The sequence below is a fragment of the Ochlerotatus camptorhynchus genome, unplaced genomic scaffold, assembly GCF_037179485.1.
Source record: "Ochlerotatus camptorhynchus isolate MF236.1 unplaced genomic scaffold, CSIRO-AGI_Acam_v1.1 ptg000085l, whole genome shotgun sequence".
NCBI lineage: Eukaryota > Metazoa > Arthropoda > Insecta > Diptera > Culicidae > Ochlerotatus > Ochlerotatus camptorhynchus.
Genome location: NW_027040575.1, coordinates 2,991,027 through 3,004,196, shown reverse-complemented (window position 1 = coordinate 3,004,196; position 13,170 = coordinate 2,991,027). Strand labels below are relative to the sequence as shown.

At 38.3% G+C, this 13,170-nt stretch overlaps 1 protein-coding gene across 5 annotated transcripts in view; it reads left to right on the top strand.

Moving 5' to 3' along the window:
- The window catches only part of GIIIspla2 (Phospholipase A2 group III), a 49,304-nt gene extending 36,826 nt beyond the window's left edge, over nt 1-12,478 (top strand). For all 5 annotated transcript variants that reach the window (XM_065218343.1, XM_065218341.1, XM_065218346.1 and 2 more), the window contains one exon: nt 11,310-12,478. In XM_065218343.1, coding sequence (XP_065074415.1) covers nt 11,310-11,502 — 193 coding nt within the window. In that variant the 3' untranslated portion in view covers nt 11,503-12,478. The remainder of the gene's footprint in view (nt 1-11,309) is intronic.
- Nucleotides 12,479-13,170: the final 692 nt, after the last annotated feature.

Below are 13,170 nucleotides of genomic sequence, written 5' to 3'. Positions count from 1 at the left end.
TAAATGCAGTGATAGTGTTTTACTCAGAAAATATACGATGTAAAATCATGAAATACTTGCTTTCAATTTTCGAATAGCTTGTGTGTGAATGTATGTGTATACTAATGATGATGATTGAAGAATATTTCAAAAACAAGAAGAATCCTAATTGATTGACTGTGTTTTGAGCCTTAAGATCTTTAGAAAAATGTCAAGATTCTGCAACTTCGAATAATTTCCAGGATCTCGGCTTTGAAAAAGTCTTTCAAGATCCGAAGCTTAGAATATTCTGCTTTCTAATTGTTTCTAATTGCTTTGTCGTTTGTGCATAAATCTCGATGAACATTTCAAATTATCCTATCTTCTTTGATCGATTCTCTCCATCGACTTTCTCTTTTGATAACCACTGCCACAGATTTTGTGCTACTTTAACCACATAGTTTGATAAAGGAGGTTCTTATATAACGTCCAAAATACAACAGGGAAACGTTTTGCTTCTGAATTATCAACGAAAGAGAAAGTCGATGAAGAGAATCAATCAATGCAGATAGGACCTTTTGAAATGTCATAGAATATTAGAGGGGAAAAGTTGGGGCTGAGTGTGAAAGCACTGCACTATTCAATCCATTGCTCTTTACCAAACGATAAAGGACGTGGCAATGAAAACAGCCCATAGCAAAATAAATGATTTGAACCCGGGACATGCTGCCTACTGTCAAACGCTGCTGTTGATATAGGCCTTGTCACTGGCCTGAATGAAAGTGCCAACAAAAACATTCAGTCACTCACGGACAGGCGACTCACACCGCTTGCCTTCGCTCACACAGCATGCAATTTAAGCATTTTTCCATAGAAACTGTACGCTCAGTCATTCAAAACAAGGATTGGGTACCATAACGGAAGAATAAATGTGCTATCTGAGCTACTGACTGAGTGCTCGGCTGTCAGTGACTCGTTTATCTCTCAATCATTCAGACTCTCACAAGGCAGTGAATGATGAGGCAAATGGCAGTTCATATTCATATGAAAATGACCTGACTGTTTTGCACACTGGTCAGTAGACTGATGCAAAATTTGAAATTTTCGCTCCACAGTGCTAAAACGGTTCCAAATTGGGCCCCAATTAGCCTCCCAAAATTTGAACTTATTTAGTGAGAAACTGACATGGCACAAACCATTTGAAGTTTATATGGAATTACTATGAAGAAACCATAATTTCGGTTCATATCTATCTCAAAATTCACCAGTTCTCTTTCCTTTAGAAAATAATAGCTGAGCTTGTTGATTATTTTCTCAGCTACAACTTTGTTCAAAACCATTATTCGATCAAATGTAAGGAACAAAAGTTATTAATGATTCAATTCACTGATGTCTTATCATTATGCTCAATCAACTGTTCAGCAGGGAACATTGGTGTTTATGGCGCGTAGAATAGAGGACAAAAATCATGGCTACTATGTCACACTGCAGAATACAGTGTTGCCCACAATACAGTTGCTTAATCTTGCCATAAGATTATCAATCTCTTAAACAATTAATAACTATTTAATTTGACGTTTGGCTGAAAAACGATTTTCTGCAAAGTTGTAGCTGATAAAAATTCCCATAAGAATAGCAATAGAATTTGTTAACAGTACAATATTTAAAAAGGCTAAAAGACAATGAACAAAAGGTTTTGTTTTCCCATAGTAATTTCCATATAAACTTCAAATGGTTTGTGCCAAGTCAGTTTCTAATCAAATGAGTTTAAACTTTCGGAGGCTAATCAGGACCCGATTTGAAACCGTGGAGCGAAAATTTCAAATTTTGCATCAGCCTACTATTCAGTCATGGTATTTGGTAGAAACACTAAGAGGCGGAGTAGGTCTAAAAGTGATAACTAATATGGTACGTAATTTCAGAATGTCCTCTAATTGACTTTTTCACATTTGAGCAATATTTTTATAGAGATTAGAGACCAAATCGCCCATTCTGGGCCTATTGAGCAGAAAACATAAAATAAATCCATGATTTCGGCGTTAACAATTATGTGTTTGGTACGACACAGTTCAAAAGCTACCGAACGAAGTCAATAAGAACGCGTGATATGAATGTTTGCACCCATTATTATCAAAAACCACGACCGAATCAATTTTTATCTTCAGCCGATAGGTCGAAGTGAATTCAATGGCGTTTCAACGCGTTAGGCCGAATTTAGAATCCGTTTTGGGGTCAAGAAGCAGTGTTAGATTTTTAGCAATATCTCAACAATTTGTTACTCTTTTTCAAATCTTACGTACGTTACGGATAGGTAAATACATGTAAAAGTCATCTGCAGTGAAAACATTCTGTTTCGTGAAAAAAATTCGCTCGAAAAATAGAGGCAAAGGGCGGGTTGTGCGTAGTAGGCCTAAAATTAGATCTAAGCTCTCGTCATATGAAGTAGTCATCCAAATTTCACATAATGACGCTGCATTCCTATAGCGTTCAGCCCAAAATCCTGTTCAGAAACCTGGCTACGCTCTTGGTAGCAATAATCTTCCGAATGCTTTTTGTTGTTTTTCGGAGTTGTCAAAGGTTTCTTTTTTCGGAAAAGTTGTCCAAATGAACAAGACCGAATTAGATGGAGGGAAATGTAGCTAGAAATTGCGGATCTTTTGAATATTTCATCGTCTGCGGCTACCGCAACGTTCAACCACATGTAAGAATGCATATTAAGTACCAGTAGGTTTCGGTTGTCATTTTCGGTGAACATTTTTCTCTGGATTGATCACATAAAATCCTACTGTTTGATCTTTTAGCTTATGTCGAAACAAAGCCTCATTAGTTTCACATGCTCTCATTACGACAAACTTACAATAAAAACTGCCTGATCCTATCATAAAACTAAATTCTTTCAATTGATTATCATATAACCATAATCTAATACCATGAATTGCATTGATTCATTGATTTAAAGAAAAAAACAGGTGTTCTTAGTGCCACGTTTGAATAACATAAAACAAATATTGATATGCTTGGAAGCAGAACGTGATCCATCATAGTATGTATCCACACATTTTAAATGACAAGTCATTTTCTTGCATTTGTATCAATAAGCAGAAACATTCGTAAGAATAGATACGAAACAATCGAGAGCACAATCCGTAACCTACACCAGATAGGCGCCACATGGTAGCAGAGGTTAATTCTAGGATTATGTCAAGAGAGCAGCAAATCAAAAGCGTCGATTTCGATCTTCTCGAATGCTTCCTGCAGTGTCGGTCATAACGTGCAGGCAGAGTTGCCCATCATTGGTGGAAAGAAAGAAGCTCCTAAATAAACAGTGTCCATCTGAACTCCTAAAGGAAGAAAACAAGAAACGCCAAGAAGCAAATGCGTAGCCTAAGAGGCCTGCCTGCCGAGAATTCTGACTGCGGTCATCCGTTAGTGTTGTTTGGGATCGATTGTTCTGAACCAAGCAGACACCACACAACAGGCGATGAAGCAAATCGGAGGCACACAAAAAGGACGTTACAAGGATCCATTCAACACACTCACACGCACAGTGGACCCTCTCGAATAAAGGATCCAACCCGGTAGAGGTGATAATTTACGTTATTATATTTACACGTTCTCTGTTCGTTTTCGGAGGCTGGCGTTCGGGAATCGGCATCTTACGCTCCTATGCAGCACAGTCAGGCGGATTAGTAACGCTTTCCTGCATGCATACCTCTTGAACTGCGGCAGGCATACTTTGTGTAGCACCATATTCCCCCATTCCTGCCAATCCGGTATGAGAGGAAGGGCACTGATTTTTGCCAGATCCTTTTGATGCTCATTAATTGGCGCTCGCCTTCTGACTCACGTACGTCAACCCAATAACCTGTAACTAATTGACCACAATCCGACGTTAATTGTCTCGGGGGCGAACATGAAGGACGACCGCTGGTGGGATGAGTTGCAAATGCGTTTCAGTCCCACGCTTAAATAGCACACAGCTTCTAATCATAAAAAAATCACCGGAACTAAAAAAAATCGAACCAATAAAAATCCGCCATTAATTACGTTTGATTTTTCTTCTTTTCTCTTACCTCTATCTTTTGATGGAAATAACGAGATAAACAGCGTGTACGAAAACGACAGTTTAACGCCGAAACGAAACAGGTTGAGAATTATCCCCCATAGCCTTGAGGCAAACGTAAAACAACAGGAAAACTCATCGCTTTCGGCTGATTACCGATCATAAATAATCGTATAAGAGAGCGCAGTCATAAAGCTGCTACGTACTGTGTGATATACCCACCTTGTCCTGGACAGAGCATAATATCTGATGGTCTTCGCTTTTTGAATGATTGGGACGATGACGACGGACGCGTTGACGACGACAACTGAAATATACCAGAAAGAATAAGAATCAAACTGAAGAATGCAGCGTCATCAATTGTTTCAGCTCAAGTCAGGCGTGTAACCACATGCGGTAGTAATCACGTGGTTACGCTTCAAGTGAAGTGTGGAGAGCTTTCTGTTGGTATTAGAACACGAACAGACATATCAAATTATTGTACAATTACCTTGATGACAGCGGATTGTTCGTCTTAGGAGGAATTGGTAACAATTTGTATTTCTCGAATGGTCACCTGATGGTTATCGTAACACGACGGAAGAGTATAATAAATAGAATTAATTACGAGAAGAAAAGGTCTTCTCTCATACGCGAGAAAGTGCAATGGAGGAAATATGTCTGTATGTATCTCGTTTTCCAAGACCACCGTCCGGGTAGACATTCTTGGTGATATTGGATGCCGCGTTTGCTTAGATAGGAGAACGGCTAAAGGCAAATAGATCGGTCCTGATTTTATCGCTCCTTTGTCATTCACCCCGTGGCTGCAACAGTATCTCAATTTGCCACGGTACTCGTGCGTTTGATGGCCGTAAAATATGAGCTCTATTCTGAACGAGGTCTTGGGTACTGAGTGCATGCAGAATTGCATACTTTTAGCTGCCACTTTTATCGTGATTTTTGTTTACACCAAAATCAATTGAAATTGAGTGTCTGGATGAAATACGAGAGACATCTGCTTCTGGGAAAATCAATGGATGAAAAGAGGTGGTACAGTTTCTGAAAAGTTCCATTCACTGGGAGATTAATTTGATTGATAATGCCAAAAGTAAATGCCGTCATGCTTAAACGGATTTTTGTGGTGGCGATAATTGAATTATTTCGACTCAATAAGTACAATAAACTGTAGGTTTTTCAATGGATGGCTGAAGAGCCTGTTACGAGTATTTGGCACGTTACGAGTCTATGGTAGGGGCCTCATAGTCCAGTCAGTAAAAGCACGGTATTACCAAGCCGGAGGCGGCGGGTTCGATTCCCGGTCCGGTCAAGGGAATCTTTCGGGTTGGACATTTTCTCGACTTCCCTGGGCACAGAGTATCATATTGTGCATGCCACTGTGGAAGTGCATTTAGAACACTAAGTTGAGAGCACGCAATAAGCTAATATGCGATAAGCAATAAGATTGATATGCTAAAAATAAGAAGAAGAAGTCTATGGTTAATAGATTTTGAGGAGTGCTCCGTTTTTTTCGAACCAGTATTTTGCAGTTTAATTTTAATCAATCAATTTTAAGGAGATTCAGGAACTAAGAATTGATTATATTTCAAACCCCTAGACCAAAACAGTGCCTAGTCAATAAAGGCACATTATTCCCAAGCTGGAGACGGCGGGTTCGATTCCCAGTATGGTCGAGAAATTCTTTCGGGTTGAAAATTTATCCGACTTCCTGGGCATAGAGTATCATTGTGCTTGGCACGCAATATACACACTCATGAATTGAAAAAAAAATCCTTGATATCTCTCGAAAATACATTTCGTACAAGGATTTAGGGAACTCACATTTGATAAAAATATCGCACAGAAAGTCACTCGAAAGCCATTTGAAGGGGTTTATCAATATTTTGCAATTTAAGATTTCAAAAATGTTCAAACTAAGCAAAACACTCAATATAATAAGTAGTCATGCAAAACGATAGCGTATTCGGTAATTTTTAACCGAACTTTCAACAGCTGAACCACAGACAAACAGACATAACACTCGCTAGTTGTTCATCGAACAAGCATTTAACGGACAATTTGAAAGTATCGTAGTTGGTAGTACCGCCACCTGTGGCGCGCATAGTCATTTCCCTTGAGTTTGACGTTAACACACTACCGCCATCTGTTCAGCGTACTACCCATCACAGTGTACTCAACAGATGGCGGTAACGTTTTAGCGACGATGTTTCACAGTAAGAAATGTTCAATGTGTTATGTCTGTTTGTCTGTGGCTGAACGTTCGGTAATCAGTTCGGAAAATTACATGACTACCGAACGATCTGTAAACGGTTTATTTTATGAAATGACAAAAGTACCGAACGGTTCGGTGATTTTTTTACCATCGATTCAGTTATATTGTTACCGAACTGATCCGTAAAATAAAATTGTTAATCCTTTTAGTTTTATTAGTTTATGCGAACAATTTGAAGAAAATTCTCTTTGTACAATGATATTTGAAAGTCATATTTATTTAAAATTATGCTCCAATATGAACCTGCAGAATTATAGAAGTGCGTGCATTGACTTTGAACCTCGCTTTGAACTCGCTAGTAGAAACTTCATTAGTCCAGCAGGGAACCGTAAATTCGTTGGTATAGTGTCTGAAAAACAATAACGCTTAATACCTATACATACAAAATTTCTTATGAAATATTAGAGTGATGTATTCATTCTGTATACCTGCTCAATTAACCGTGCCATTCAAAGATTTTTCCGATCACTGTCCACTACTCGATTTTACAGTTGAAATAGAACTATAAAAACATGGTTTGCATCTTGATTTGACAGCTTGAAATAATTTACAACAGTTTTTTCGTTTTTTTTTACCGAATTCGGTGTTTGCTTCATTTTACAGTTTGTTCTGTAATATGTTTTACAGAGTTTGTTAGTTTAATAAGCAGATTACCGTACGTTCGTTAAAAGTTTACCGAATTTCTGTAAAATTTATTTTGATTGCCGAAAAATCTGTAATATTAATCGTTTACCGACTTTTTTCGGTAATAAATTCTCGAACATGGGAAAAGATACTGAGTGCGCGTGTTATCATAAGATACTGAGTGAGTGTGTTATCATAGCCTATTGATTTTAGTACCACAAGTTTGTTAATTTTCTTGAATGTAAGAATTAATTAGCATATTTACGTTTTATATGATCAATTTCCCGCGAAATAAGGTATTCAATTCAAGGTTGCAAAGACTCATTTCAGCTAAAACAATGTTTTTCTAAATTATGAAATAATTAGATGCCATGATCAAATTTTGAATTGGTAGGATACAAGAAGAGGTTGCAAAGAATGTGTTTGACATATTAAACCTGTTTATTTCACTTCATGAGAGTCACAATCAGCGATTTTTCACAAACTCACTCACTCACTCACTCACTCACTCAGCGATCAGCAAATCGCTGATTGTGACTCATAGAAAGCAAAATTTACAGGTTTTATGTTTCCAACGCATACTTTGTAACCTCTTCTTGTAAGTTACAAGTAAAACATGCCATCATACCATCTTTTGGTTTTATTATTCCGAAAAACATTATTTTAGCTGAAATGAGTCTTTGCAACCTTGATTCAATTTAGAGTTGCGTTTATTTATTATGTTTCAACATAAATGCAATACAAATCAGTAAATAGAATCGAAAAAAACATCCATGAAGCAACATTGATGTCAACATTTAGCTTCAATGTAGAGGTCAATGCTTCAAAGTCAATCTTCTTAAGCACATTACTTTCGATGATCAGCAAGCAAAAATAAGTCAGCCTGACCTTAATTTGCAATTAATCAAAGCTATTTTGCTGAAAGATTTTTTAACTCAACAGAACAATTATACGTTTATTGATTTATTTGATAAAGCTCTATCGAATTAACTTTACAGAGCCGAGGATTCTTGTTCACTTTACAAAACATCGTATAACTAGAGTCAAAAGGTACAACACAATAAACACTTTATCTTCCGCTATCCAATAAGCCTCCGCCATCAGAATAGGATCCGCTTCCAGTGATTTCATTGTATGGCAGTATCGCCAATGGAGGGCAGAGCACTTCCATTGTAGCAATGGACGCAAAACGTGGTCATCAGTCACACACTCATTACTAGACGGCTTCTGTTCAAAATCGACGACGCGTCGACTTAAATAACTGATGATGAAGAACAATGAGGAGGACCACACAATGGTTGCTGTCGAGTAAACAGGTGATCGCGTGACGCACATTGAGAGTGGTCTGCTTCAGAGACGATGTTAAATAAGAGACGTGCGAAGACTGGAGTCAAAAGTATCAATCGAACCGGCAAACGCGGTTCCAATCGAGTAATGTAAATAAACACGAGTGCTTCACGAAGAAAAGCATGGAAAGTATTGAGATTGGGGTTGAATTTAATTGTTAAGGTTGGTTGGTTGGTTGTCATGAAGGCTTTTCTGGTGAAATTTTTCAAGATAGTAACATTTGTGAACGATTTCAAAAGAGAGATTTCTCTAATACATGATAGGAAGCAACAATCGTAGATTGATTAATTTTGTGCCATGCTCTGTAGAATATAACCTCCAATGTGGTATATGTGGTTTCACTCAGTGTTGTCAAAAATTAAGTCTTCAAATATTTTAATTGAATAGCGCGACTACCGATACGGTTAAAAAACTATTCATTTTACCGTGACGCTGAATAGCGGCGCCGGTGGTGTAGTGGTAAGCGTGGTTACCTCTCACCCCAGCAGGCCTGGGTTCAATCCCAGTCGGCGCCGCCGGGATGTTCTGAGGCATAACATCTCTGATCACGCCTTCCTTCGGAAGGGAAGTAAAGCCGTTGGTCCCCGGTTCATGAGTTGATGAGTCGATAGGTAGGGTCCAGGTGTGGGAGCTGCCTTCCTGGCGTCGGTAGCATTGGTGCTCAGCACGGAAAACAAGATCGACGGAAAACAAATCAAAGAAAAAAAAAAAAAAAAAACCGTGACGCTGAAGCAGACGACAGTCGCTCAAATTAAAAGTTACTCGAAGTAAACACAAAATTGCGGGTTGCCAAACCTTGCAGCAAAATAACTGGCCGTGCAACCAGATTTACTTTTATTCTCTCCGCGCGTCTCTTATATAGCATCGTCTCTGGTCTGCTTCTGTCGAGTGAACACTGAACTGAACAATTGGTGATCAACAAGCTCAGATACATTTGCAGACCAATGTATAATATTAAATTAGAAGTTCAGAACTAGACTTTATGATTGAACGTAAAATGAAAATTATATGCTTTAGCAGAAAAAATATGATAAATTAAAAACAACAAATATTTACTCAGCCTCCATGGCCAGGGGTACCGAAGAAATTGCCCCCTTTGCTCTCCCCCTCCCCCGCTCCAAATCCGGCCCTGAGGGTAAGTGTGGCAGTTATGGCACTAGTGCATCAGTTTTTGACCCTAGTGTCTAACTCAAATTTGGGATACATTTCTATGGGTTTATTTGCATAGATATATGACAAAATCTGTGTTCTAGCCTTGCATGGAATTAAATTTGGTATAATGGAACCTCTTGGGACAAAAACTGTAACACTTACCCTAATGGAGAAGGCTAAATTCACAAAATAGACACGTGTAATTGGCAAATTAGCATAATTCCTTGTGGCAAAAAAAAAAAAAAAAAAAAAAAAAGTTCAACGACCAACCAGTTTTTGGAAAATCTTCATCGTAACAAAGCTTTTTTGCGAGCTTTTTTGGCAATCAGTGCTGAAAAGTGTAACTGTTTTGAATAACATAATGGCCTATTTTTCCTTACTAAAATATGCAACTTGTTGCATAAATAGCTATTTTGTAACGTGAGAGCACTAGCAAACCCAACCGTTCGCTGACAGGGCCTACTGCTCAGAGTACACTGTCATATATTTATAATTGAAGGTTCGATAAATTAATAAGAATCTCCAGCTGACAGCTTGTAAGTTCCCGATGTATTGAAATTATGGGCAGGGTTTCTTCCACTCACTTGCTATAGAGGAGTGATTTTCGGAGTTTTGAGTTCGTTAGATGTTGTAATGGAGATTTGTACTTGTTGGATACGGGAAGAGATTGAAGGGCTGGTGTTTGACACATAGGACCTGTCAATTTCGCTTTCAGGTTGTCACAATCAGCGATTTGATGATTCGTGAGCGTTCACTCAGAGTGAGCGCTCGCGATTCGTATAGAATCGTTGATTGTGACTTTAATTTTGAACGTTATTTTCCTGTATTTTTTGTATTTTCCTGTAGATTGAACGTTAATTTTCCTGTAAAATGGCCCAATTCGTCAATTAGTTAAATGTCAAAATAAAGCTTTTCTCTCGGTGCCAAACGGACAAGACCGTATTGTTCAACGTTACATCTTGTGCCAACTTCAACGGAATAACTATTGTAGATACGCGAAAAGTATGCTGCTACTTGTTACTACACTGCATCTTCTGAGAGGAGGAAGTACTCGTACCACCAGCTTCTGCAACAGGATCAAAAGACAATGTGAAAATGAACAATAAAAATGTCAACGACAGCACCCCTCTTCTAGCTGATGAAGAATTAATTTCCACTATAAAAGTACGCTCTTATACACGTATGACAATTGCTTATTTTATTGCGATGTTGTTTGGCGCATTTATGTTGTTCTGTTACTCAAAATGTATTTGCTAGATTTTCAAAATTGTTGCTAGGCATAAAGAACTTCGTTCAACTTATGCAATTAAATTCAAAATCCACAAAAAAAAACCATAATGCGATTATCTCTCAATGGAATCAGTGGCATGAATTCCATTAAAGTGAGAAGTTCAATCCCTTTCCTCCATCTACTTTCGATCACATTATTGTCATCGATGCGATGGTCGAGTTTCTCCCAAAGCAAAACTTGTAGGTGCTGCTCTAGCTGCAGTCCTCCAACTTTTCGCCATCATTCTTCTGCCCGCCATGGCTAATAGTGATGCGAGTGACAGTTTTATGACACCGCCTGAGCTGCAACAGCCACATACAGATGGTAGGATTCACTTCACTTTGCGGTGCCGATTGGGCAGACGGAAAATCTTGAAGAAATATCCTACGTCTTGTTTTTCGAAAGGGTCAGGCTGCAGGGTCAACCCGATGAGCAAGGGAATAGAATTATCTGTAATAACGACAAAAGGGAGGATATCCTATGTTTAATAGTGTCGAATCATAGAACGGTTTATTGATTGAGGTTTTATTTTAAAAATATGATGCTTTGGTTCTTTCGTTATCATTTCAAACTAACTTATAATTTCAAACATAATTGACTATTTTTTCTTAATAATCTTTCAACAGATTCCGCACCTGCCTCAAGATGGCCGATTCCAGTGATGCCAACATGGTCGGCAAACTGTTCTTCAACATTGTACAATCCAAATGTTTTGTACTGAAGCCGGAAACCGTGTGCACCAAAACATCCTGGTGGGGCAAATGTGAAAAGAAAGTAAGGCGGAAGCGGGCGCATGTTCGTGATAATAGGAAATATTAGAGCCACAACGTTTGCCAGCCCTGCTAGGGACATGGACGTCTAATTTCGCCGTAATACGCGGTTTTTGGTTTTGGGTGACACTCGCCAAAAAAAATAATTTTTTTTTTGGAAACAAACCAAAACGGAAATAATTCTCTGCTAACAGCAGTGAGGACTGGAAACCTAAAGGAGCATTATAACGATGTTATTTATTGTCTAGAGCGCTAAGTTTATTTATTAATAGCACAAGTTGGTGCCCGTGGCATCTCAATAACTGACTCCTTTAACAACAATGATTCCTATTAAGTGTAAGGACAGTTGTAGACGACAGATGTTTCTCTTTTTCGTGTCTTACAAAACCGGACATTCAGATGCCAACGTGAATATATACTATATTCGCAAAATTTCCATCATGCCAAGCTACCAGTTGCATCTAATTTTAGTGAACAAAAATGGTACAAACCCCATGACAAAAGTGTGAGCAACACAAAACAGTTGCCTTGTAAATATATCATTTTTTCATCATATTTCCATCTATTTATTGCTGATACATCTACGCATCCTAGGGTTTATGAGATCAAATAAATCCAGATAGTCGTTTAGCCAATTTAAGAAAATTTGAGATACAGTTCTTAAACTAATAAGCATAAATCAATAATCAAAAATCGGTCGTAATGCATAGCGACAACCAATTACTCTCATGTATAAATGTACATAAAAAGCAGGTATTTCTAATTTTAAAGTCACTACCAGCAGTAGGAGTTGAAATAATAAAATTATCTCGAAAAAAGTGATACAAAATGTACGAATGTCGATTTATGTGTGTGCTAGCGTGAATGGTGTTGAACGAGAAATGGTATGAGCTATGTTTAGATATCTACATAATGAGCATAGATGTAATTGGAAGACTACTTTTAAGAAAAAAATATAATATAAAAAACGTTAGAAAGTTTTGTTAAAAACAGCTTTGTAAATAAAATTCATCTGAAAATCTGAACTAATTAGACATCTTTTTATTGACTGTGGTTGTGATGACAAATATACTGTACTTTGATTTCTATTGGTAGATTTCAATAAGCAATCTCTATTGGTGGATTCCCATATGCTACACACAAAACAGATTTCTCTTACATGCAATCGAAGACAACAAATCAAGAAGACTGGCAACTCTTCCATTTTCTCATACGAACGCTATGAGACAGGTACAATCGCGTCATCTGCCGCTCAAAGGTAAATGCTTCGAACGAATTTGCTCATTTTTCTCTGCGTTGCTTCCACCTTCACTCAAGCGCAGCGCCATTGTATGTGTCGCTTGGATTCTGGCAAAGTTGCCAGTCTTCTTGATTTGTTGTCTTCGATGCAATGTAAGGTTGGATTTATTATATCCTTTGCATATGTTCCAAGCAGCACTACGATGAACATCTGAACGGCGCAGAGGCGGAGGACCAAGGCGATAGGAGGAATGGCTTCGTCGATACAGCAGATGAGGGAGACATGCCAGCTCCCACGATAGGTGAAGTTAAGGATGCTATCCAACAGCTTAAGAACAAAAAAGCAGCTGGGAAAGATGGTATCGGAGCGGAACTTATCAAAACGGGCCCGGATAAGTTGGCCACTTGTCTGCACCGACTGATAGTCAGGATCTGGGATACAGAACAGCTACCGGAAGAGTGGAAAGAGGGAGTAATA